A 27,730-nucleotide genomic window follows, 5' to 3' on the forward strand; every position below is an offset into this window, starting at 1 on the left:
TTTCGGCCTTCGCATATTGTTTTCTTCTAGCTAGCGTTAGTGCAGGGCGTTCAGATGTTAGTAACGCGAGATAGAAGTTGAAAAAGTTTTAGAAATGCGTTGTTTATTCAATTAAACTACGTTTCGGGTAGCGTCGTGAACTTTAGAAGCAGTGTAAAGACTGTCATCTTTGCAGACTTTAGCGACCAGAGGAAAAAAGTTAGCTATGGTAATTAGCCGCAAAGCTAAAAACAAGTGTAGCGTGTAGCTAAAGCTGCTTAGTAGTTAGCACTAGCTAGGTCGCTTTTATCAGCGAGAAATGAAAGCTACATGTGATTTCCCACTGTAAAGCTGCATGTGAACTAGTAGTTATCAATGCAAGACCATGGCAGTCTTAAGAGAAGGGCTGTGTCCTGGACTGAATGAGGATTTAGTGCACGACCTGCGTGCTGCTGACATTAAAACAGGTCAGTGTGTGTGTTTTGAGGAGTCACCATAATTAAGAAAAGACAATCATAACATCATTTTTCAATTTTGTTTTCACAGTGGAGGACCTGGTCTCATCTGACCTCGAAGAACTTGCCCAGAAATGCTCTGTGTCATACAAGGTATTTACACTTTAAAAAGTAAAGAAATAATAATATTAATATGAGACAAGTACAAGATATAACAGCTCACCACTGAAAGCAAACTTTATTATCTCAGTGTAATAAATAAATATGTTTTCATTTAGAAAAAAAGAAAGTAAAACACATCTACAGTATCATGTTGGTGCTTTGAAAAAATATTGAAGACATTTAAGTTCAAAGTTCACAGGTCCGGTCTCTGGTCAAGGTAAATATGTAATGACAGTTAGGTGCCCTAGAAGATTAAAAAACCACGACTCAAACTAGAAGCCTGATGCAGTTTCTGAGATTGGGAGATAACAGGAACCAAATTTCATAAATACTGTTTTTTATTTAGTTATGCAAGAGCACAAATAATCATGTAAGAGACTCAGAACAGCCTTCTTTGATAAAAATGTATCAGTGATTAATTTTGTGGGTGTACAGGGTTTGTACAAGTGTACCAAGTTACTGTACATATTGCAGTTACAGGAGATAGGTAACACTAAAAGTGTTTTTACTGATTGTTTTCTTCTATTGCTGCCTGCAGCAAGTTCAGGCTCATCACAGTCACCAAAATAGACATTCTGACCAGCTTCTTCAGCCTGCTGGTATCCTCTGAGCTGATTACCAGCATCTCTCTGGTCTGTCAGAGTCCTGCTGTTGAATTGAACCATTAGTGTTCGCACACATTACAATGGCTAGGAGGTCAATGCTAGGTCGTCTGCACTGACACGTTTATTTCACCAAGGCAGCCTCCTACAGTTCAATTAAAGCTCCACCAGCAAGGTTTTATGTAAAAACACACCCATCTTATGAGGCCACATCCCAAATTGGGGCACCAACATTCCCACTAATTAAGACCCTACAGATTTATTTCCCTAAATAAATTTCTGCTGTTGGACATAAACTCTGGCAGGAAATCCCCTCTGCCCAGAAGGAGAGACTAATCAGAATTCAAGTCTCCTTAACAGCAGTAAATGCTCTTTTTGCAGAAAACCGGACTCTCCGACATTTGATGTTTTCTCCCGTCTCATTCCTTTTAATACAAAACATCACTGACCTGCCAGGCTAGGGAACAACAAACAGTGTGTTTCCATGCAGTACGTGTTGTAAGAGTGTGACGCACTTGTGTTGTTGTGTGGTGTACTGTGGTAGGTACAAACATCAATTGGCTTCGAACAGGACACTGTCAAATAGACTTTTAACAACAACATACCAAAACCTGCCTGTTTAAGATATTGCCTATTCACTGTAATCTGCATTTGTGCTTGTAAAGACTGTTTTGTCCTGTGTTGTTTATTGTTGATTGTACAGTGTCCTTGAGTGCTCTGAAAGGCGCTTTTAAATAAAATGTATTATTATTATTATTATTATTGTTATATGTATTAAAAACAGAAAAGGATTCTAATTAATAAACAAGAAACAGGATTTCGTATACCACTGTGAGATATTGTTTGTATGCAGTTTTAAGTAGTGATGGGGAGATAAAGCCTTATGAAAGCAATCAAACCTTTCCAAACTGTTATATGGAAACAAGTTTCATGTCTTGAGTTGTCAGATGTTCACAAGAGGATAAACGTTCTCAGTCCAGAGTTACAAATATCTATTTTCTCATTCAGTGACTTTGTTGTCTGTTGAGAAGTAGTTCAGTATGTGTTTCTCTGTATATAGGAATATTTGGGAAATTTGGGGTTTTGAGCTGGTGACTGGAGAAACCCAAGCACTTTGCCCTTCTCTAACTAATAACTTGGTTTATTTATTTTAAATCTAATATGCAATTTGAGGGGCAGCAGTAGCACAAAACTTGAAATCAATTCACTCTGCTCTGCTCTATCTTCTCCTGCTTCTTTATGATCTTCTGTTATCTGCTATGCTTTGCCACACTCTGCACAGCGCTTCAGGTATTAGTCATTATCACATTACAGTAAATAAAAATGTTGCAAAACTTATGTTCTCATTGGTTAGAAGGGCAACCCTTGCTCAAAAACTATTAGAAGCAAATAGCTCTGCACTGCTGCCATTGCTGTTCTGGCTTCATGGGAGGCTTCAGTGGCAGCTCTCCACAGTCAGTTTTGAAACATATTTTTACTAAATAAAGTTACATACTGTAGCTTTAACAGACGATTAAGATGATAATATAGAAAAATATCTAAAGACAGCAACAAGAAAACATAATAATGATAATGATAATATTGATAATGACACACTTTATTGATCCCCTTAGGAAAATTGTGCTTGGACGGCTGCCAGATAGTACATATCGGCGCTACCACAGGGCTCTACAACAGGGTTTCGGCGTCAGTATCAGCATACATTCAGGGTTTATAGGCCTTAACAATTTAGAGTTAAATAATTTAATGTTATATTTCCTCTGAAAAAATTTATTAAAATTTATTAATCAACAATGAATAAATGAAGGAGTTATCCTACTGTTTTCTATAACCTCTATACTCAAAACAGAGCTTCAGGTATACAGGTGCATCACTGTCTCTCACCGTACACACATGATACAAGCTGTGATAAGAAACCTGGGCATAATCTCAGTAAGTTTAAGTTCATTCATTTCAGTTCTTGAACATTAATGAGATATACTAGGGCAGACAGTGTGGCATGGTGATGTTATTTAAAAAAATCCTCTTAATCACATTTAAACAAGCCAAAGTGTTACCTTGTGCCTTTTGGATTATAATCATAATGGCCCAATTGGGCAGAAAACTACCCAATCTGGCAACGCTGGCTGAGGTGGATCAGTACACGTGTTGTGGCTGATCCGTGCAGCAGTTGAGCCTCATATGCTGTAATTTTTGTATTTCAGGCTCTGTTTGCCATCCGCCGAGTGCTGCTGGCCCAGCACACAGCATTCCCTGTGTCAGGAGCTGATTTGTATGAGGAACTATTGAGCTCAACAGCCATCCTCTCCACTGGAAATCCCAGGTAAAGACAATTCTGCACACACAGCAGAGCACACAGCTTTGTCTTTCAGAGACTGGGGGATTTAATGGTGGGCTCAGTGCCACAAGAGCTTAAAGGAAGGCTCACCTCCAAAATCAAATATGTATTCCTAAGGACACTTCTCCTTACATCGAATTAAAAGACACTTCTCCTATGTTCAGTTTAGACAAAAGAGATTTTACGATACTCGATTAATCACACTAAAGAAATCAATGCCTTCAATGACCTTTCTTCATCAATGCCACCTCATATTGTTTCAAATAAATGCTTTTTTTGGCTCTAGCAATATTTAGTATGTTTTAGAACTCAACAGGACACGATGGTCGATAAAGAAAATGTTTTAAATGCCTAATGCTAATTTTAGCTCAAATTACCTTTGTTGGATCGTTGCATTATGTTTACAATTGCTGGTCCTTAGCATTGCAAACCAGCACACTTTCCACAGTCACTGGATAGCATGTGGCATCAATAATGTTGTTTATTACCAAAGATGTTTTGTAACAAGATTCCTCTGCATTGATCCATTTTATCAAATTAAAATCTTTTCAGTGTTGTTAAAATCAAATTAGCGTTTGACTGTGCCAGTAGAATATGCATCAGGAGTATGGTTGCTTTAGTTAAAGATACATCTCTTTGCTTTCATGTGGCTTGTACTGCAGCATGAAGTCTCTTCTGATATATCAGCTGCAATAACATGGCCTCCAGCTTGACAACTTTGCAATAAAAAAAAACAAATACCATTGACACAATCTTTTAAGGTTTGTACTTTATGCCAGAAAATCTATATTTAATGACTTAAAAGAAACCAGATTTTACAACAGTCCAGTGCTTACAATTAACCTGCAAAACTGAGGCACAGCATCTAATGCCAGCACATAGATGTGTGCTGGAGGAAATGTTCTTTGGCCAAGATACAGAGTGCTCTGGACAAGTCTGTGAAATGGGCCAGCATAGCATAATTCATAGGATGGTACCTTTTTCTACAGTTAAACTTACTGTTTCAGCATAATTAATGACCTCATGCATGCTTTTTTCTCTCCATTGTTCTGTTTAAGTGGTTTTCATGAATTAGTTACTGCTTTGGATTAGGGATAAGAAACTGAATCGGCCATGTGACTGAAGCCAGTGTGATTTGTGTGTGTCTTGGCTGCGCTCTACTGGTGAAAAGGAGAACTGATAAATGGTGCTGTGCATAGTATCAATATGCAAATGTAGCTGCAGCTTAGGCAGAGAAATTTAGTTGCCATTTTTAAATGTACCCATAGGAAAAAACAGTCCTGCATTAACCTTATAACCCAACCACTTCACATTAAGTTATAATGCATTACATTTTTTACTTTATCTATAATAATTCATTATCCATTTACATTTAATGGTTAACTTTGCCATATCTCCCATCAGTCCACACTGACAGTGAAAACATGTTTTGCAAAATTATTAAAATAAAAAAAAAAATACAAAAGCTAAAACCTAAGTTTTAAAATTATTATGACCTGTGGCAGTGACAGCTATGGTCAGAGAGACGAGGAAGAACCCAACAGTTACTTTATCAAAAGTTTATGCAGAAATGGAAGAACCAGCCAGAAGGTTTGCCATCTCGGCAGCCTAATCACACCTTTGTGGTACAGTTACTAGACAAAAGCCATTCTTGAGGAATATGACTGTCTGCTTGGAGTTTGCCAAATTATATTTAAAGGTCTCTGGGAGAGTGAGAAAAAGGCTTTTGTGGTTAATGAGACAGAAATTGTAATCTTTGGGCAGAACATCGAACACTATTTCTGGTGAACACCAGGCACAGCTCATCACCTGGCTTATATCATCCTTAAAGTGAAGCATGGTGATGGCAGCATGATGTTATGGGGCTGCTTCTCAGTGGCAGGGAAAGGGGGTCTAGTCAAAACTGAAGGAACAATGAATACAGCCAAGTACAGTCCTTTCTCTGAATCTGAGATTGAGGTAATTTATACTTGGGTATGGGTAGGGAATCATTTGTGGCTGACTGAAACTTTTGACCTTTCCACTTAAATGCATATACAGCATTTCTATTAAAAGTAGGTGCCTCATGCAATTGTATACACCTTTCATCAAAGTGTAGCAAAATAAAAGTAAAGAAAAATATAAGGCAAATAAACCCAAACCTTATCAGATTTCCTGGCTTCCAGGATGTAAGATGAGGAAGCCTGATAATGGTTTATAACTTTTTTCAGTTTGTGTGTATTGTTGACTACATCATATTTTATCACCATTAGCACATAACACAATGGTATTGTGCTACTGTATGATGGTTTGGGCGTCATATACTGATAAAATTCATCCTGAAATCAAGACAGTCACTTCACACAGTCAACAGCCTTCAGCCAGCCTTAAAATGAAGCTTCAAGACACACAGCCCTCAGAAATAAGACACTTGAAAGTTCCACAATTTTACAAAGTATTATGCTGGTGTTGGGTGTAACCATGGAAAGGAAATATTGCCCATAGCAATCTAAAGTTGCCTTTAAAGCGCTGCCTGTTTAAAGAAAGTCGCACTCACCAACGACTGCTAAGGCTTTTCATTACCTTCAGTCCAATCTGACATATAGGTGAAGACCCTTAGGTCCAAGGACTGCACGGTGTTCTGTTTTGACTGATGAGTGCAGCCCATTGGAAATTGTGAATCTGTGGCTTTTCAAGGACAGTCATTTTCATCCTTCTGAGCCTTTTCAAGAATACAAACTGATGTTTCATGAATAGTCCATCCCTCTCTGCACCTTTGTCAGACAGGGCAGGAATAATGCAAGTATGTCCGTCCCCACCAATTTTCCTCTTCACAATCACGCCGTGGGTGATGAGAACCATTATCAAGCAACCGCAGGCTTCCAGTGATGCTTAACCTTCAAGCTTGAAGACCTTGACTCTGTAGATTTAACTGCAAGTGTACAGCATCCATCAATACATATGCAGGCAAGGATGACGTGTTTTCATAAACTGCACAGGTTGCTGGTCTACACGTCAATAAATCAAGACATTTGTATACTAAAAGAGCAGATGATGAAGAAGTATCATAACGTACATTTGATTATGATGATCAAAATGTAATAAATACAAGAATAGTTATAAATCATTTAGAGCTTTAAAAATGTCTACACTTTCCAATACAAGCATTTCGCCTTGCATGGCAGTTCAGGCGAATGAGAAACACATAGTAAAGAGCTTTGGGTATGCACGGACAAATGAATGCAAACTAAAATGATCAACATGTCTCAATTTGGACTGTGAGGCAGAAGGAACCACTGGAATTGTTATTTTTTATGTTTATCATAGTAACAAGCTTCTATATAGAAACCACCATATACGTGTAGCCATGGATTAAATAAAAAATGTTTATAAAGTGCTAGCATCAAACTTTTAGAAGGTGATATCTCTTCACTGCTGCCAGACTCTTCAATAAGCTTGTATAAAGCAGGGAAGATTTACCTGTGCAGCAACAAAGAACCCATAACAAGTCTGACAAGGTTATAAATCTAAATCTAAAGGACAGGCCCTTCTTGATTTGTGGGTGGTGAAGATGCTGCAGCTACTTTCAGCTGGCAAAACAGTGTCTGTAATTGATTGGTAACAGTTCGTAATTGATCTTAGCCTGACTGTCGAATCTCATTAGCTTATCTAATCCACCCCACCCCAAAATAATCTCAAAGATAAGTTGGCCACAGTTCAGTACAGAGAACTGGCTCCCTCTAAATAATAGCAGATTGAAAAGGATACATCTGAACACGTCTCTGGGAAACGTACTGGACCTTAAATACAGAGGGTTATCTCTTCATAAACTCTGTCCAGTCATTTCAGTTTATCAATGATGACAACAATTTCTTTTCAATTGTTTTTATCGAAGTGCCTAAACAAAGGATCTCATGTAAATAAGGGATTTCTGTTATTTCAGCCAACTTATAAATAAAAATGTATCTTTTCACTTAGTGTTTGAGGGTCTGTTGTTATTGGATGTAGATTGATTGCACTGATTAAAATTAAATCTACAAGTGTGCAGCGAAGGCCTTTAAATACTTTCTCAAACAACTGTATACCGTATGTAGCAGTGTATCTTATCTCACTGCAATATGTTCAAATTCATTTAAGTTGCTGCTAGATCTTCAAATGACGCGCCCATTTTAATTTACAACAGGCAAACAATGACACACAACCTCTAAACAGATGAATGAAAAGCCAAGCAGTGTTTGTATATATTCAGTTTAAAAGACACAGCCAGTGCCTGAGCTTGATAAGAAGAAACAATCAAATAGCAACTGGAATTGGGAATTGGCCAAACATCTTAAGAGCAGAGTCTGGAACCTAAATCAAGCAGTGTTTGAATTATGTTTACTCAACTGGGTTTTTTTTCCTTTGGCTCTACAGATACATTTGAATTTAATGGTTTATTACATTGGATGGTAGTTGTGGGTAATAAATTTTATTTTGTTTCTTGCAGCTTAGATAAACTGCTGGATTCAGGCTTGTATACTGGAGAGATAACAGAGCTGTCAGGAGGCCCAGGAAGTGGCAAATCTCAGGTGAACATCCTCTACCTTCTCTCTCAATCACTAATAATTTGATTTATTAGTGAATAAATTCCCACTTTTTTAAATTCCGTCTTCTGTGGAATAAGGAAAATTACTGTGGTTGAAATCATATTTTTCAGAGTTGTTGTTTAGCCAACTTAAATTATTCATGCTATTTTTATCTGTCCCCTGCATGCTTGTCATGTCTTCTAGGTGTGTTTTGGTGTTGCGGTACACATTTCTTACCAACTAAAGCAGAGTGTAATATATATGGATACGACAGGAGGACTGACTGCTAGCCGCTTACTTCAAATGCTGCAAGCTGAAACAAGTAACACAGAAGAGCAGGTGAGCTGACAGGAATTGAGTTTGAATGAAATAATAAATAATGTGTAGTATGAAACAATTTGGAACAAGAAACTGTCACTGTGTAGATGGAAGCTCTTCAGAGGATCCACATCTTTCGTCTGTTTGACGTATATTCTGTACTCGACTGTCTGTACAATCTTCGCAGTGGTGGGCTTCAGCAGGTTTGTTTGCGGTTATTTTTATTGTCATTATTCTTTGCTTAAAATACACCAACAATTCTCCTGTACCTGGGGAATCTTTGTGAAAGCTCATATTTTCAGCAATCTAATTTTGTCACATTTGTATTAGACATCTGTTGCCGGTGGCTCTGTCAAGGCAGTGATCGTGGACTCTGTGTCAGCTGTTATCTCTCCTCTACTGGGAGGCAAACAAAATGAAGGTGATATCTCTTTCTGCTAGTCCATCATAGTCCATCATACCTGAAGCTGTGTTTACACCCGAGCCTGAAAATTCCAAATGTCTGTCAGTAATCTGAACAATAAATATGACAACAGCGTCCCACACACTGTGGGAACATGATATCGAAGTTAATTCCAGTCATAGGAAAGAAACATTTATTATATACAGTCACATTAACAGCTTTCACAATTAAAGTGAAAGCTCTAATTTTCGTTATCACTTGTATATAAGCTGTTGTCATTAACCTGGGATTGAAGTCTGACATCTTGACAGTAAAATAATTGAATTTTTTAATCAATTTTATTGTTATAATGTGGTTGATAGAAAGCTCAGAAACTGTGATTTAATTAAACAGTCAGTCAGTACACAACAGTTCAAAGTGTGTGTGTGTTTTGGAGGTGGTTAATCCTACAATTAGCACCTTTCTGACAAACAATGTAATTCAACTGAAAGTATTTTGTTAAAGACTTAACAAAATACTTTAATCTATAAAAGGCAGGTAATAATCTGACTTATTTATTAGCAGATGGATATCTGACAAACTCATTCATTTCATTTGCTTTCTCCACAACTGAGCAGGTTTGGTCAAGTAGAAAGTTTACAAAAAACTAATGGAACACAGGCAGCTAAATAGTTCATAGCTCATAGTTTGCATGTCAGCTAATATGCTAATATTTAGTAATTATCACTAAGCACAAGGTGCAGCTGAGGCAGTCAAGAATGTTTTTTTTTTTTGACTGCTGCCAGTTATAACTCTGTGGGGAACATATGATTGCAACAAATGTAAACATTGCATGAATATTAATGAATGCTGCCTGACCTAGTGCAGTTATATTACCTTTAAATACCCTTTGAAAGACACTGAAAGTATTCTGTACACAAACAAACCTCTTTAACATCCTGTGCCTTCAGGCATGTCCTTGATGATACAAGTGGCAGGTGTTCTCAAGGCGATGGCAAAGGACTTCAATGTTGCAGTTCTGGTAAGTTCCTTGACATGCGCTATTCTGAATGCAAGGTGCATTTCTAGTGTCAGTCTAACTCCTCCCCACACCCGCAGTTATTAATTCTTTGTGACCTAAAATTAAAATTACACATTTTATAATAAAATAAAACTAAATTAAGATAAAACTAATGGTTACTTAGTTCTGACAATTAAAAGTGCAAAACAAAAATCCATTTGTAAGTTCAGCAGTATGACTGGAAAAGAAATGATCCACAAAAGACAAATTCTACTCAGATCATCTGGCTATTTGAAGTAAGACAAAGATGATTCGACAGGTGGTGTGTTGATCCCATTTGATTAGAAGTATGATAATGTGGCTGTTCCACTTACATATTTTTCCTTTCTCTAAAGCCTGTGTTATCTCTGGAAAGCTTCAAAACAGAATGAATAAATAATATGATAATTGTGAGGGGGGAATAAAACTAAAGACTAAACCGACAACGTCTCGGCCTGCAGGTAACAAACCATGTAACAAGAAGTGGCAGCGGGGAGGTGCAGCCAGGTCTTGGTGTATCGTGGAGTCACATCCCCAGAACCAGGATCCTGCTGGAGCGAGTAGAGTATGCTGTGTCAGTCGGCCGCTCCAGTTTGTGCTCTGCAACACTGTTCAAGTCCTCTAGACAGGTACTACCAGCATCATTGACTTGCACGTCATCTGCTATAGCTCAATATTGATTCTGTTAAAGGTGTTTCACTGAAAGGTAAATGTCAGAACGTCTTCTTGAATTGGAGAATGGAGCTTGCTGTTTTTTGCTGTTGCAGAAACATATAACAGTGCCATGATCCTAGCCAAGTAATAGAACAGGGTGTAATCTCAGTTTGCTGACTTAGATAGAGGCCACTGAGCTATGGACTGACATGTCCATCAACAAGCTGTGATAGTGAGCATAGGATCTGACCACTTCAGTACATATTAGCTGGATGTCTTTTTAGTAAAGTAAATTCCATTTACCTTTGGCTGCTGTTAGGAGCACTGTGTAGATTTAAAGGTAATTACTGCTAATGAAAGTTAATATTAGTCCACTTTTTAATTCTTTTTTTGCAGGGCATTTTTGCAGTTTTTTTTTTTTTTCTTGGGGAGTGTTTTTAAATATTTTGGCACCCGCAGTTATGTTTTCATTTTAGTAGTAATTGTAGTAAAATATAAACCCGCCACTGCCAGAAGCTGCTACTGTCCTACCAAGTGGTTTTGCTACACAACTTATAATTTAGTTTTAGACGTTTTTAGCTAAAACCTACTGAAACATTAGTTTTCTTGACTAAAGTAATAATATAGGAATAAAAGGTGTCAACAAGGAAACGTATGAACATCTTCAAATCTACAAAAGCAGATCAATTATTTTCATAGTTAATAAACCTAAGTCGGGTAATAACAAAAACAGCTGTACACAATTTGTTAGTCAAGGCACAATGTTTTTCACAGTAATGGAAACTCTTATTAAAGGCAGCACCTGTGGTAGAACAGACTGCAGTGGCTTCTACCTACAGTACAGCAAACGCATTAGTCGACTTTTGGTTGGTATTAATAATAGGAGAAAATTGCTGTTATTGTTGAAAACTTTTCAACTGCCTTTGTTACTTTCTCCTTCTTGCATAAATAACTCCAGACAAAGACATTAATTATATATTTTCTGATTTGGGAGTTATTAAAAAAAGTCAGTCAGATAAAACAAAGCACTTTGACAAAGCACATTCAGAATGAACATATCTAAAATGAATGATTTATATTGCAGCCAAGTTTTTTTTTTTTTTTTTGCAAAACTAGGTCTAAATCAATGCTGTCGTCTTCTCTACTTCTTAGGCTTGTCACATCAAAGAAGAGTTTGACTTGCAGTGTTGGAGTCGCTCTAAAGAAAGATCATCAGGAAAGCGAAAACTGGATGAAACCAATTCCTGATGAGAGCAACTGTAATCCTCTGCCTGAATGTCCAGCCAAAGGTATGCGAATGTTGCTGCACTAATTTTAGAACGTGTGATAATTTTAAGAGTCGCTAAATTTAATTTTGTTAAAAACAGGTTTTTGTACCATTATTAGCATAATTTGGATCCTTTCACATGACATCGACTGTACTTAGAGACGCTGTTCAATTCATCTGTTGCTGCTTCCAAATTTGAGATTTTTCTTTTTACCTGTTGAAATAAGGAAATAATATTGAGACATGAAAAAGATCTTCCTCCTGTGTACGTTTTAGGAGAAAGCAGCATTCATGAGGATTTTTCAGTAAATTCAAACATTTACTTAATCTACCTCATACAAAGGAAAGAAAAAATCCCACAGATAAAATAAATAGATAAAATAGTGAAAATCTTCCAACATCTTATCAGAAGAATCTGATCATTTAGGAGAAACAAAGGCCTTTCAAACAACAGGTTTGCCTCATATGATCTTGTTAAATTGTGGAACATTTACTAAAACTCTGAGACAAGAAGTCAGGATTTTAGGGAGACAACGTGCCAAGCCACGAGAAATTCATTTTTCATATATGTAATAACGCCACTGTGGCTATGCCACAAATTGAAGGAAATAAATAGAATTAGAATAATGTTAGTGAGACATTTTTATTTTCATTATCAGCATTTTGCTTATTCCTAACTGCAGACAAATTTGGGTTGTTTTCAGTCGACAAGCTGGGGTTTAATACCTCACTAAATGGTTCACCGTGGCAGTAAAAATAATTCATGTTGCTGATAAAACCTCTTTAGCTTAATTCAAATGCATATTCATTCCCAAGTCTGTAGTGTGCTTGATCACTTTATAAAATTTCATGATTTACTGCACTTCAACAGCATTTCTGAGTAAAAAAAATTCTAACAAACACTATTTATTTTGCTTCCATTTTCTCAAACAGACCTCATTTAAACAAAAATGGCTACGACTACATCTATCACCAGTATTCACAATATTCCTCAAAACTAAATGTATACTGTATGTACCATATCCTGCTGGCTTGTGTAGAAAACAGGAGGGACTTGGAAAGAATAAATTAAAATGACGTCTGAGAGAAACTGAACACATGTACACAGTGTCTGGTGTCATAACCAGGGCTTTAGAGTTAAGTTGGACTGATTTGCAGTAGCTTATGGAAAAGTAAACACTGTATATAAAATGTGTGGTGTGTTTGTTTTCTTTTATTTAACAGGGAGGCACAACGCGCCTCTTACGGATACATTCCCAGATCCAGCTGGGTGTGACCCTCTGGGCCTGGCTGTTCTCTTCAGGTTCGGCCAGAGTATGTGTGGCTGAGGCGGCATCATAATCTGGTACGAGGTCTCCATCATATGCCACAAAGTACCGCCTCAGTTTGTCAAAGTCCTGGACTGAAACGGGCAGGAACAGCTTCACCCCGCTGAAGATGTCCAACAGTGTCTATAAGCAAAAGCACAACGGGTCAGGAAACATCCCCAAATCTCAACTTTCCCTCAACACGTGTGTTCACATTTAGTTTCGAGTAATTTAAAGATACCAAGCATTTACCTACAAAATTAAACAAGGACATTTAATCTGATTCAATTTTGAGCTGCAAATAATTATTTGACTAAATTAACATGTTCTGATTAGTCCAAATATTTAGACTTAAAATTGCTGTTAGAATCCAAGTTGACTTAGGACATCAACTATCAAACCCTCAGAGCACTGAAAGTGTACTAAAGTCACATTAATGAAAAAAGTGGGGCTTTAACCTGATTGTGCTGGCGAACTATTTTAGGGTAGGTAGAGGACAGTATAGTGGGATAACTGAAAAGATAAAACAGCAATTTAACTCCATAAACTGTATCTAAATGTGTTTTAGTCTAATCTACTTCAGCTGCAGAATTCTTATTATTATAAAGCATTACAGTTTTATTTGTTAATCTGATATGAAAGATCAGCTTTACAGAGGACTTGTGGGAGAACTGTTGGTGACCAACCTTGTCATCTCTTGGCTTGAGCAGTTGAGAGGTTGCCTTGGTTTTGGATTGACCATTGCTGTGAACACTTTCACTCTTTGCCTGGCGAAAACAAAAGACAATGCTCACTTCATCACTACTGCATGACGTTTAGCTTGTGCAGCTCACTGAGTCACAGGCCTAGTAATGATGCAAGTGTACATGAATACTGTGTGCTGTGCAGAAAAGACAGTACCTTCTTAGCACTGGGGGCCTCTGAGCCAGGAGTGCGAGGCTGAGATTTCACAACCTTTGCTTTGGCTGAGGTGCCATTACCTGTAAGGTGAGTGCATGTTATTGATGATTTATCAAACATCACACTGGGGTCTCCCTGAACTTGTTTTCTATGTGGAAACTGTTGTCTCTTCCACAACAGGACAGTAGAACATTAAACAATTGGTATGAGTTATGGGTCAGTAAGTTCACAGTGGCAGAATGGTTCTGTCAAAAGACACATCTCCAAATTATAGGACACGTTAAAGTTGTCATATGTAAAATAAATACATTTGTGTCACCTTTTTCTTACTGAAATCCAGTCTTTGCTTATAAATACATGTAAATAATGGGGACATTCTGACATTGCTGCAGGTGGAGCCAATGAAGATGTGAGTTTGAACTATTTAAATTTAAACTTAAGCAAAAACAACTGTGCTTCCTGAGGCTAATTCATGACATAAAAAACATGGTGTAAAGGAAACCACATCCAAACAAGCCATACTATGAGAATAATGTGAAAATAGTACAAATGTCATTGTGTTCTAGTTCTTTCAGATCATGGTTTGTGTACTTACTGGTCTTCTTGGGTGGAGCACCTCTGTGGGATGAGGGCAACGGAGAGTTTCCTCCACTGTCCCCTCCTGATGAGCCCTTGTCATCGTTAGATGTAGATGGTCCAGCTGTCACTTTAAAGTCACAGTTCTCCTTCGATATGCGGTACAGGTCCTGATGATAAAATGTAATGTTTTGTGTCACAAGAGATTGAAGACCCGTGTTGGATCCACATTATTCAGCACAGACATGTTTTACTGCCTCAGCCAATATTCCAAGTCATTTGTCAGTGTTTGCAGGATGCCTCTTGACTGCAAATTTGGTCCTTGTCCTCAGCATTTAAATCAGACTTAACTCCAGCAGTCCCAAGGGTGCTTTGTTTAACAGTGGCCTTAATTATTTCGCTGTCCTCTTTCTTGCCTATATTCATCATATATTACAATAGAGATGGAAAGTAATTAGCAGCAGTCTCAGGACATGCACTTGGGGGATTCAGTATCAAACGAGTAACTGATTCCCTCAGCATTTTTTATGATTGTGATCTCATTAATATCAAATCATTATGTGGCCGTGGCTAATCATTTCCCATGGTGCCTTCAGTTAACTGCACTTACAATCATCCTTTTTCTGTAAGCTATGCCCTTGAATGAGCAGTCTCCAGTTAAAAAAAGGGTGTACAGTTTTTCCAGTTTCCCCCAATTTATTCTTCCAAACTCTGGGAGACCTATACATTTTTAAACACCAGTACACAATTAAACTATGACATGTAAACTTAAATAAATAATAAATCAAATAAAATCAGTAATAACCTACTTTAAGCTGGTGCAAGTTAGTGGCGCTCTTCCAGTCCTTGTCATCACGAATGCGTGTCATGCGGGGAAAGCGGATAGAGATGCCATCGGCGGTGTGCATTTCTGATTTGGAAAACTCTGCGCCTGTGATTTCCCACACAGGTGCTTGCTGCAGGGAAAATGACAGCAGCAGAAGCAGGTGAAACATAGATGGCAAGGTAAATATGACTGCTTTACATTACATGGAACAATGGCAATTATAACTTTTGTTATTGTGTTAAGTTATTAGTTATGGTTATTATGGTTTGAAAAGAAGCTTGTGGATTTTATTACAAAGTATATATTTTCATACTTGGAAGCCAGAAAGGGTCATTTCTATAGGGCTTTCATTTAAGTCTGTTTTCAGTAAATATGCAAGTTGTTGAGGTTCTCCTTAGGAGTGACAAGGTTAGACAGAATAAGGAACGAGCACATTAGAGGGACGGCTCACGTTTTCCGTGTTAGCGACAAAGTCAGAGATGCCAGACTGAGATGGTTTGGACATGTGCAGAGGAGGGATAGTGAATATATTGGTAGAAGGATGTTGGAGATGGAGCTGCAAGGCAGGAGGGCAAGAGGACGGCCAAGGAGGAGATACATGGATGTGTTAACAGAGGACATGAGGATGGCTGGTGTGAGGGTAGAAGATGCCCATGATAGAGGTAGGTGTAAAAAGGATGATTCGCTGTGGCGACCCCTGATGGGAAAAGCCGAAATAGAAGAAGAAGATGCAAATTGGCAACACCTACAGTGGCAAGAAAAAGTATGTGAACCTTTGGAACCTTTCATGCCTTCATTGAGAACCATGAAGACCTCACAGAGTTGAATAATGACCTAAAAACCTAATTGGGGTCAGGTGCATCAAAAAGATGCGTTTAGCATCAAAAGGCATAAGAAGGTCACTGAATGTCATCATGAAAACATTCTCCCAGGAGGTGGAGGAAACATTATGATTTGGATGAATAGATGCTATAGAACGACTGAAGATACAAGTAATTCAACAAAAGAATGGCTTCAACAGAACAAAATACACCTTCTGGAGTGGCCTAGTCAGAGTCCTGACCTCAACCCGATTGAAATGCTGTGTCATGACCTTAGGAGAGCAATTCACACAAGATATCCCAAGAATATTGCTACACTGAAACAGTTTTGTGGAGTGGCCCAAAATGACTCCAGATTGTTGTGCAGGTCTGATCTGCAACTACAGGAAACGTTTGGTTGAGGTTATCGCTGCCAAAGAAGGGTCAACCAGTTATTAAGTCCAAAGGCGCACATACTTTTTCCACCCTGTACAGTGAATGTTTACATGTTATGTTCAATAAAAACATGAAAACATATAATGTTTGTGTACTGTTATTTTCAGCAGACTGTGTTTTTGTATTGTTGTGAGTTAGATGAAGATCGGAGCACATTTCATGACCAATTCATGCAAAACTCCACGTAATCCCAAAGGGTTCACATACTTTTTCTTGTCACTGTAGCGCAGCAGTATGTGTGGTTGTTATCTCAATACGTCTGACAGTAATTTATATGGAGAAATTGCAACTGAAGAAATACACAAGAGAGCCTTTTAACTACTTAACCGCATCTTTTGGAGCTCTGTAGCATCGAAATGTACCTGTACAGGCTGCTGGGAAATACAAATGTGCTGCATAGTAACACTCACCTCAGGATCACGTATAATGAAATCTGGATAATAGTTCTTAATGATTTTCAACCAGCTTGGGATTTTACTTGGGTCCTACACAAAGACAGAGAAAAATACATTTTTATTTACACTCTATATGTTCATATGTTGTAGACAGGCCTCTTTAAGTGGATACTCTCTTACCTTGCTGATTTTGATCACATCTAGCTCCTTCTGGAGCCTGGCCAGGGTGGCGTCATCGTAGCCCCCGGAGCACTTGGTGACTGTGCACCATTTCTTGGAGTCTGGGTCATAACAGCCCATTAGAAAACTGGACATGATGCCCCCTGGTGGGTAGAAGAACATACCAGACATTATGTAGTAAAATTCAGAAGTGCTGCCTGTGTAGACTTGTCTCCATGGGTTTTAAATACAGATGCCCACATTGTAGAATTTCATTTTACTTACAAAAACTAACTTAACATCTTTTTCAGTTGTGGTTTGTCTTCTAAAGCATGAGCTGTCTGTTAGCTGTGGCTCTCATATCTTCAGTGTTTGGATGGAGGAAGGTCATTCACAAGTTTTAAGTCCCCACATCCTATTGTATTAATTAATAAAGGGCCTGTTAAGATACTTACAAAAAAGTGGAGGTGTTTTGGAAACACTGCTGGCAAATAATCCCGCTCATTAAAATAATTTCCACAACATTATAAAAACAATTAGGAATAATAAGCATAGCAAATCAAGGACAGTCCCAAGTCTGCAAGAAATGAATGTAGTGTAGTTTTACAGACCATTTGAGCCTTTTCCATAGAAAGCCCCCAGCACGACCAGGTCAGCTGTGTCGGCCATTGCGCCTTCATTCAAATAATCCTTCTTCACCTTCAGCCAGTGGCGCTTTCCTGGTTCATAGGTGCCCTGAGAGGCAAATATACACTCAGTCATCATCATCTTTCAGCTCTGTGTAATCTATAATATAACTATAACTATAACGTGTTTATGTTCACATCTTTCACTTTTGCATATATTTATATATATATTACTATTTTCTTGTAACATCCTGGTCAGGGACTCAACAGGACACATCAGTGTCACTAAAAGATTTTAAAACAAAGTAAGGCCATGAAAGAACAAACAAATAATAAAACAACTTACCTTTATGTCTTTTAGCACTAGGCCTTCAAGTCCCTCTCTGATGACACGAGTGATCATTTCAGCCAGATTGGCTGCTCTCTGACACACAAAAGGATAGTAGGAAATGGCTAAAGTGCAAGTACTTGCTGCATTAAGCCATTAGGGATGTATGCATACACCAAAAAGCCAAAATTCAGTTGTACTTACAGTGACGTGTTTCATCTCTGAGAAGAGAATCCTGTTGGGAACTTCCACCATGTTGTCATGCAGAAACTTCCGGCGTTCACACAGAGGCCTGCAGAATGTGAAGCCATTGGTTAACTGTAAGACAGCTTGTTATAGTATGTTACTTACTACTGTAAACTAGATGCAAGAAAGGGTTATTCTGCTTATAGTGGAAAGCAGACATGCATTTTAGAAAGTGGATAGAGTGACAATATTACCTCTCCATGAGACTCACACCATTGAAGTAAATACAGTCGAAAACAAAGAGGCACACGTTGGCATCTTGAAAGGCTGCTTTCTGAAAGGGAGAAAGTGTGAAGTGTGACAATAGTGGTCAAAAAACTAAAGTTGTGTAACAAAAGTCATATTTTCAAAAAACAAAGTGAAAATTGGCTATGGTGTTCTCACCTTGTGTACTCCCAAGGTCCCAAAGGGCAGTGGTTTACTGGTCTTTGTGTCAATTAGGAGGACTTCAGCATCCAATATCATACTTTGACCTCCGGGAAAAGCCTGAGGGATATATTCTTTGAAATGGGCCACCTAAAGCATCAACGTGGACACACACAGAGGGTTTAGATGTTGAGCAGATACAGGTAGGTTTAAAATCTTACAACAAGACAAGAGAATGACACCACCTAAGGTTTTTAATACACATGACACTAAAGAAACAAATCAATAATGCTAATGACTGTCAACCAAGCGTAGATGAATTGAGAAAAAATTTTGTATGTCTTCCCTATTTGGGATTGTAACCGTCTACCTTCATCACGATTCATGATGTGGATGAAAATAACAGTTCTACAGTGTTATCATCAGAATAATAAACATTAGGAACTGTGGACAATTGTAATTAGACCACATTCCCACCCCCACAGAATGTTAACCTAACATTAGCATAATTACCTAATTACAGTGGCTGTGGATGCATAATGAGTCATTAAGCTGATGGGTAGCACTGGCAGGGCAGTTACACAGGGAAAATGTCTAAAACCGCTCAGGCTAGAGGGTTAATACTGTGTCACACTTTAACAGAAACCACAAAGAATAGCTGCTCAGAAACTGGGAAAGCAAAGGGTGAAGCTCTGTGCGAGCTTCACCCTTTAAAAAGAATTCTGGTGTTAAAAATGCCTGCAGAATTGTGATATTAAAATGAAAGAAGAAGCAGAGAAGTCTTCATAAGCAATTTGTTGAGGGCACATAGCTTGTATATATGCCAACTTAAAAAAGCTCCAATGCCTTAGTGCTTGGTCTTCTTTACTGAAGTGTACTAGGCTTCAGTTGCTGTGAGTCATGTATTGTGTGTGTAACTTGTGTAACTCAGCAACGTTTAGTGTTTTGAAAGGGCTAATGAACAGGATATGGAGGTGTTTATCCCTGGCTCTGTGGCTCATGCTGAGAGCAAATGCTGGAAAAAAATCGCTGTGGGAAATGTCTGAATTTCACGGTGGAAAAATACCTTTAAGCTGCTAAGCCTGCAGGGGGGACACCTGAGGATGCGTATTTCGACACACACCGTCATTGTAATGTGTATATCTCTCAATGTGCTGTGTGGCAAAGTGTGTTTGCATTTTACTATAAGCGTGAGTATGATAAGACAGACCTTGTGTGGCAACACTGGTTTGAGGCTGCGGCTGAAGTAACTGAAGTTGTCTCCATTCTTATGGACCTGCACACGTTCGCCGTCGTACTTTATCTCAGAGTACATCCCATTGGGGCATTTCTTCATTGCCTGCTCGATGGATTTACACGCCTCTGCCTAAAATCACAAAGAAAGCAAGCATCTCTCATTAAGTAACCAAATTCTTATGTGCATTATTTAATCAGGTAGTCTCAAGGACAGACTCTGAAGAGCATAATCAACATAAAACAAATAACCAGAAACATAAAAACAGTTGATACAATCACAAGAATCAATGAAGAAATATCAACTGATAACAACAAAACTAAGAGAAAACAATTACACTGCAGTTTTATAAATTAATATAACCAGATTATTTGTCCTACTTTGTAATCAATGAAGTCCAACCAAGAAAAAAGCCCGCCTGATGGACCTCTGTGTCATCCAGGTTCCATATGTGGCCACTCTACATGTACTAAACATATCTCAGAGGACACTATCTAAATTACATTTTCTTCTCTGTCCTTTCTCCTCTTGACCCTGTTTTATGTTTTTCCCTCGCTCATGTGTCTACTGGCGTAACAGAAGGTGATGTAGAATCTACTGTAAACCAATGTTAAGCCAACAGGGAAGTTACCACTGAAAACCTTTAAGTTGTGAGCTTGTGGGAAGCTGGGAACTCGACCGTGTTATTGATTTGTAAACTGAAATGCAACAGAGCTGCAGTGAATTTCAATTTGTTTTTATACTGTGTAATTAAAAGTCTGCTGTCTAATGTGCAATTTAATGGTCTGAAGCGTTTTTGGGAAAACATTTTAAATCATGCTGAATTAATGCCTTTGTAGGGGGGGATTCAGTATAGCCATGAGTATACATAGCTACACAGTACAAAATTATCTTTAAGGTCCAGCTGCAGTCTGTTTGTGTAGTGATGAGGCGTCAGCTAGAAACAGTTTGAACATCGTAATCTCTGAATCTTGCGGGGTTTTCACCTAATGTGAAGGACACGAGGGATTTCATTACAGTTGTTTTTTTGGCACGTCATACACAGTGACTCAGCTTAATGGTTAGATTAACAGTCATTCCCTCCTTTATTATTGCATTTACAGTGCACTTAAAAAGTTTTGGAATGGCAAGGATAATTAATTTGTGTTTGCTGTACACTGAAGACACTTGGATCAAGACCAAACGATGGATATAAAACAAAAGCTTTTAGTTGATGATATTTACACCTTGATACTTGAAACAGTATAAAATAAATCACCTATTCACTATTAAAGCCAAATTAATTTTGTTAAATGACTGTGATGCAGAAAAATGAGGAGAACAGCTGAAAATAGTATATATATATATATATATATATATATATATATATATATATATATATATATATATATATATATATATATATATATATATACACATGTGTGTGTGTCTGTGTGTGTGTGTGTGTGTGTGTTCACAGTGTATTTTTAACATTGCACTCACCAGCATGGGCTGAACAGGAGTCATGAGCGAGGCTTCTATAGTGAGGAGTTTTCGGGGTCCCGAACCATTGGATGCCTCCTGCTGATTCCGCAACACTCGTTCAATCACATCGCCCAGATTACGTGAGGCCTTGAAGGCATCATAAGCGTTTGGATCCACAGCATCCAGGCTGCATTAAGAAGCAATGAGGAAAAAAGGTTTCAAGGTTGGTATGAAAATATATCCCTTCTTAATAGAAAATATTCTATATTAACTTCTGGTTACAGGACAAAGAAACTTACACATGTTTTGCTCCGGCATTCATCTTCAAGTCATGTTTAACAAGTCGGATGATGCATTTCAGGTCATTGCTGGTGCATCTACAGAGAGGAGAGAATTATCACTGAGGTAAAACTGTGGATGGTTACAGTATTACAGGATTATATGAACCAGAAATATAATTGTTCATGACAAGAGAACTCTGAAGTAGTAAATACACTGTGGTTGCATTGCTGGATTGTAATCCACAAACTTAATAGGAAGTGAGTCAGTAATTCAGAAAAAAATGCTGAATATAATACATGTGGTTTGTTTGGCCACATCGATATCATATAACACAAGTTATATAAATAGAAGAAAGTAAACGTTCTATTCACTACAGCATAGAATAATGCTTTTGTCTGTTTACAACTAGCAAGAAGCAATTTATGACAAATAAACACAGTCACACTCCTGTGTCTGCTGCTGCAGAGGGTAGAATGTCAAACAAAGATGTCTAGAGTGTGTGTGTGTGTGTGTGTGTATGCGTGGGTGCGTTAGACATGCCTGAGGCAGACAATCAAAAAAACGAAGGAAAAACTGCACAACCAACAAATACTAACAATAAAAAAGCAATGCAAGCAAAACAAATAGAGGCAAATAATTGCACCATTAACACACACTGAAGAGAAATATCTGTCTCCCTGGCTTTTACAGAGCGGTGTAGTTAACCGTTAAACGTTTCAAAACTATTTGAACAATCACTGACAGGTTTACCGCCAAAATATAGAGGTCTTGAGTAGATGTTCTGCTGCAAAAACAAGATGTTCAATGTTCAATCAACGTCACTGCTGCAAGTAGTAATTTCATTCGTGTTTTCTCTAAACATCAGTTGGGTGAACATCACTTAAGTTTGAATCATTCTGTCAGTAGTCAAGGTTATTTCTGAATTTCAGCCACATGAGCAACTTGCAGCTCTTTCATGCACAAAAGAAGAGCCTTAAACTGTTTTTATTAGAGCAGGTCTTATGATTTTAGTCAATTATCTTATCTGTACTGCTTTACTACCCAACCTAATTAATATGAAAATGGTGATTGGCACTATTACTTTTTGGCAATATCCTCCAGCTCGGTCTGCTGCTCATCCTCCTTAGTCAGCTGGGCGAGGCGGGTTAGGGATGCATCGACTTCCTGGATAGTCAGTAGGCTCTTAGCAGCAGGAGGGAATGATTTACTCTCCTCAAAAAACACCCTCACTGTCTCAGACACATCACCCTTAAAAACAAAGAAGATACCAACTGCGTCATTTTCAAGAAGTGGTTCCTCTGCTATTACGTTCATGATATACTGCAAATCCAAAAAGAGTCAACACCTGGATTTAACTAAGCAAACAGGTAAAAGCCTCCCTTTTGATAATTACTGCATGGATGATTATTTTTCTGGCAGCTATTTAACCCTTATGCAGTGAGACACATCCTGTGGTCATGGGAAAGATGTTAATCAGCTTCAGAAGGGTCAAATTATTGCCATGCATCAAGTAAAGAAGATTAATGAAACTACTAATTAAATCCCCCTGTGATCTCTTTTTTAAGTGTAAGACTGATGCTATGCGTACAGAAGTCAGAGAATAAAGAAAAACATATCAAACCATCTGACAGCACAGTCAAAAAATGTATCTAAAACCACATAAAAAAATGGCCCAGATCAGATTTGGGGAAAAAGAATAGAACTGAGTCATTTGGAAGAAAAATAATAGGATTTAGCCACTTCAGCATGCATTGTGAATAATAAACTATCCAAACTATGAAGGACTTCTGAATATTCACAAAACATAGTTGATAGTTTTTGGACAGAGGGATCACAGACCTGCTCCAAATCGCGCACCATGGCATCCTGGTTGCATTTGAATATACGGCTACAGAGTTTTACAATCTGCTTGTCATTGAGGTTGTAGACACTTTTTACCACACCTGGCAAGAGCAATTTTACAGTCAGGTAAAGATCCCCATGGAACTTATCTAGGATAGAAGAAAAGAACATTTATGTAGAACATTGTTGTAGAAATGCTGCCTTGAACTTTATCAGATAATGTTGTGCTGAAAGTGCTGTAAACACAATAGAAGAAAATACATTAAAAAAAACATGCTAACCTCCACCTGTGCCCTTCCTGAGGAACTTCTCAATAATTTGTGTCTTAACGTTGTAGCTGTTGTTTTCTGCCACCATGGCACAGAGTTTACGAAACTCTCTGAAGAGACAATCCTTATGCTGAGGGTCACAAAGCTGTGCGGACAGGGTGCTGCCTTGGCTGGCCTTGGCAGGGGAAGAGGATGATGGACCTGAGCTGCTGGAGGTGCCAGCCTTTGTAGCTGAGGAGAGTGAAGTGATACTATATAAGTGATAAGAACAATTTGGCATGTGAGTACTTCCAACTGGATTCACAGTGCAACCAAATTAACCTTAATGTTGCTGTAATAATTTATCTAAAAATCTGTGTAAAAGTTTAAATAAGATAATAATATTTATAATATTTATATATATCATATATATTATATATATCATATATTATATAAATAATTATTGTGCTAAAAGATGGTATCTTTAATCCAGTAACTGTGCTTTGATGTCGCAGCACAGGGGCAAATTTAAAGGAAGGGGAATGAAGACTGTATTTTTTATGGTTGAATGTAGTTCGTGTTGATGTTTAAAAAAAAAAAAAAAAAAAAAAAAGAACAATTGTACCATGTTACACATTCATCAAATAATCAGTCTTGGCTTGCTCAGAGAGTAGTTGGTGTAAGATTTCAAATGATCAACACATTGGCCAACACTGCCAAAGACAAAAGGTCAAATCCTGTCCGTCCTTTCTTTAAGAAGTTATACTTCTCTCTTCCGGTCAAATGTACAGGTTTCCAAAAGTTAGGTGCAGGTTTTTTTTTTAATCTCATGTGAAATAACAAATCTTAATTTCATAATGCACCAAAAACAGCCTCTGTGTACTTCACACAGCTGAGCACTTTATCTTCTCTCTGTTGTTATTGTTGCCATTTTTCTTGCTTTTATCACATAAACATTTTATTGTCTTTGGTACTGTGTGCACCCACATTCTTATGTCTTCACATCTTATTGTGTTTTTATTGGGTTTATGTTTTTATTCTGTCCTACTGCAAAAAGGATTTCCTCTTGTGTCATAATAAAGTCCACTTACACAGGTTTGACTGTACATTTTGGATCTTTCTGTTTGCATTTCAGCAATACACAGCCACTTATTAGGGCAGATGGAAATAATTTTGTGGTGTGGTGTCTAAACAGCCAAGTCCATGACAGAACAACTAAACAAAAGCAGCAGACAATTTTCTGACAGTTTATGATTCACGATATCCAAGTTGGTTGTCTCAGAATTAAATAATCCTCTACTTTTCATATCATGCTTACTTTATTCTGTGAATAGTTTCAGTACAAATGAAACATCAAGCTCAAAGATGGATGTCACATCTTACCGGTGAAGCCTGAAAACTTTCGTGGAGCGTTGACAGACGGGTCAGCAGGGGGAGACTTCAGCTGTCCACTGGTGTTCAACTTGGCTTGCACCTTTTTCTTTGGACTTGCATTTACTTTGGCCATCAGGTCTACAAACACAAATTATATCAGAGCAAATATAATATCACTACACAGACACCGTGTCTAAACACTGAATGGGTTTTGAATGGATGTATTGGTCACATACAGTGGCGAGAAAAATTATGTGAACCCTTTGGGATTACGTGGAGTTTTGCATGAATTGGTCATAAAATGGGCTGCACTATGAATATTTTCACAGTGTTATATTCAATAAAAATATGAAAACATGTCACGTTTGTGTAAAATTATTTTCAACAGACTGTGTTTTTGTATTGTTGTGAGTTAAATAAAGATCAGAGCACATTTTATGACCAATTCATGCAAAACTCCACGTAATCCCAAAGGGTTCACATACTTTTTCTTGCCACTGTGTCTAAATACACTATAAATTGGCAATATACACACAAACTTCTAAAGACACACTAGTCCAGGTACAACTATATCATGTGAAAGAGCGGAGTCACACAGCAAAACACCTAACCACTAGACATCAAGAGGGCCAAAATATTATCAATAATAGCAGTAGGATTTGTTTCATAGTATTTGTTCTGACATGTGGTGCCTCAAAATAGTGAATGCAACAAAAAGAAATACAAATCAACAGTTTTATTTGATGTTTTAAGTACTGAAAATAGCAAAGAAATGTGGATTGACAATAGTCTAAAAGGTCATTTTGTGTGTGTACCTGAAACATGTTTATTAATGACCTCCTTGTCTTCATCTTGCAGCTCCTCCCAGCCCTCCAAATCGGTTATGTCCTCAATCTTCTTCGTGGTGGCTCTTGCCCTTTCTAGCTTCTCAAAAATACACTTGACATGATACCACTCTTTCATCTCTCCTGCAGACTCACTGAAGGGGTTTGGCACAATCTTCCCTATCCGTACTATGCCCTTCTGGATTTTGTCCTTGCATTTCTTACAACCTGCAGTACCACGCTTCGCATATTCCACAAGGAACCTCTGTTCTGCCATATCTGGCTCGTTGGAAAAACACTGATGCAGAGAAAGCCAAGGGGGATAGTTTTGGAGAAGACCGTGTTGATGGGATGCAAAGGAAAACGTACAGATTTCCTTAGAAGAATTAGGGGCATGAACAGCTGGAGGTAGATGCTCACAGTATGAAGAGACTGGAAAGAATTGGCGCACTTTAAAGAGCTGCTGAGACTTATGTCTTCGAAGAGGTTGAAGACCTAAGAAAATAATACGTCTCTGCATCCAGTAGGTGAGAATGGGCAAATGACAACCTTAAAAAAAAGGAAAGAAATGGTTAAAGAGATCATTAGTATGTGTTCTATAAGTTGGTCCAAAGGTTCTCTTGAGAAAACATAAAGGTTTAAACTACATTGAACTGACTCAGCTTGACCTAACACAAATACTTGAAGAAGGACAGAACATAAAGAGTGCATTGATATAGTACTATAGTACTTCATTTAGACTGCACTCCTTTCTAAATGTGGTTACGCCTAACGGTATGTTTTGATTGCTACTACTACTATTGTACTGTCGAATGTAAAAAATGTGGTAGTATAACTGGCTCTACACAATGGTATTTGACAATTCACCCAAATAAATATAGTTGGTATGAAGCTCTAGATCATATCATACGTTTACATTAAAATGTGTTAACAAAAGAACGTGAAGACACTCAATGTGCTCATGTGCCTCAATATGTATGAACACAGACTTCATTGTTAGCTAACCTTGATTTCGAGTTATATGGTTTTAAACGTTAACGCTAACTGCACAAAATAATCTTAAGTCTGATGACACGAAAGCAAACGTTACGCTAACTAACGCTAGTTAACTGATTGATTAGCTTTAGCATTAGCTATATTGTGTGTTCCACGTACAGGTGGCTAGCCTAGCTAGCTAATAGTATGCACCCCAAGTCAATATTTGGCAAAGTCGCTTAAAATATTTAGTTGTTTTACCTTATAGAAGCTCTGGAATATACATCGTCTTATTTTCATATATTGGCGGATCGTAAACAACTTGTAGCATAGTTTAAATTCCCACTCCCCTCTTCATTGTTGTTAGCCGAGACCCCCAACTATCAAGTTAGCACCAGTTAGAATAAAACCGTCTTGACTCTACAAAATAAAAGCTCATCTGTCGATAAATCAGTGTTGATTATTTTTGAGCATATTTCCTCTCGCGTGTAATCCTTAGTCTCTAAGTGCATATTGTCGTACCACCTTGTAATCCACGCGACGCATTTTATTTATTTCCAAAAGACTGGAAATAAATAAAACACTTTCACCTTATTTTAAAATAAAGTTTCCTACTTCCGCTGATTGCGCTGTCAACTTAACGCCACCGGACCAGCCAGGGGCCACGCTGGTGCTTCATGATTCTTCTGGGGTTTATAAGGAACCGCGGACAAGTGCAGACCAGCACCTACCGCCACCTGC

General features: G+C 38.0%; 2 protein-coding genes across 2 annotated transcripts; one reads left to right on the top strand and one right to left on the bottom strand.

Moving 5' to 3' along the window:
* rad51d (RAD51 paralog D) lies at window positions 1–13,118 on the top strand. The gene is made up of 11 exons (XM_026371265.1): window positions 1–446; window positions 526–587; window positions 3,403–3,521; window positions 8,002–8,083; window positions 8,285–8,419; window positions 8,506–8,601; window positions 8,729–8,819; window positions 9,752–9,822; window positions 10,302–10,469; window positions 11,647–11,783; window positions 12,986–13,118. Exons 1-10 carry the CDS (start codon window positions 365–367, stop codon window positions 11,740–11,742), a joined length of 1,002 nt encoding a protein of 333 aa, XP_026227050.1. The 5' UTR covers window positions 1–364; the 3' UTR covers window positions 11,743–11,783; window positions 12,986–13,118.
* lig3 (ligase III, DNA, ATP-dependent) lies at window positions 12,389–27,396 on the bottom strand. The gene is made up of 21 exons (XM_026371263.1): window positions 27,251–27,396; window positions 26,006–26,563; window positions 25,200–25,328; window positions 23,850–24,068; window positions 23,566–23,717; window positions 22,808–22,974; window positions 21,744–21,821; window positions 21,463–21,631; window positions 19,957–20,112; window positions 18,765–18,896; window positions 18,575–18,654; window positions 18,339–18,426; window positions 18,153–18,230; window positions 17,792–17,915; window positions 17,202–17,344; window positions 17,037–17,111; window positions 15,354–15,500; window positions 14,564–14,714; window positions 13,969–14,048; window positions 13,755–13,835; window positions 12,389–13,212 (listed from the first exon to the last, which is right to left on the bottom strand). Exons 2-21 carry the CDS (start codon window positions 26,532–26,534, stop codon window positions 12,979–12,981), a joined length of 3,012 nt encoding a protein of 1,003 aa, XP_026227048.1. The 5' UTR covers window positions 26,535–26,563; window positions 27,251–27,396; the 3' UTR covers window positions 12,389–12,978.
* Window positions 27,397–27,730: the final 334 nt, after the last annotated feature.

This window comes from Anabas testudineus, chromosome 14 (assembly GCF_900324465.2).
Source record: "Anabas testudineus chromosome 14, fAnaTes1.2, whole genome shotgun sequence".
Lineage (NCBI taxonomy): Eukaryota > Metazoa > Chordata > Actinopteri > Anabantiformes > Anabantidae > Anabas > Anabas testudineus.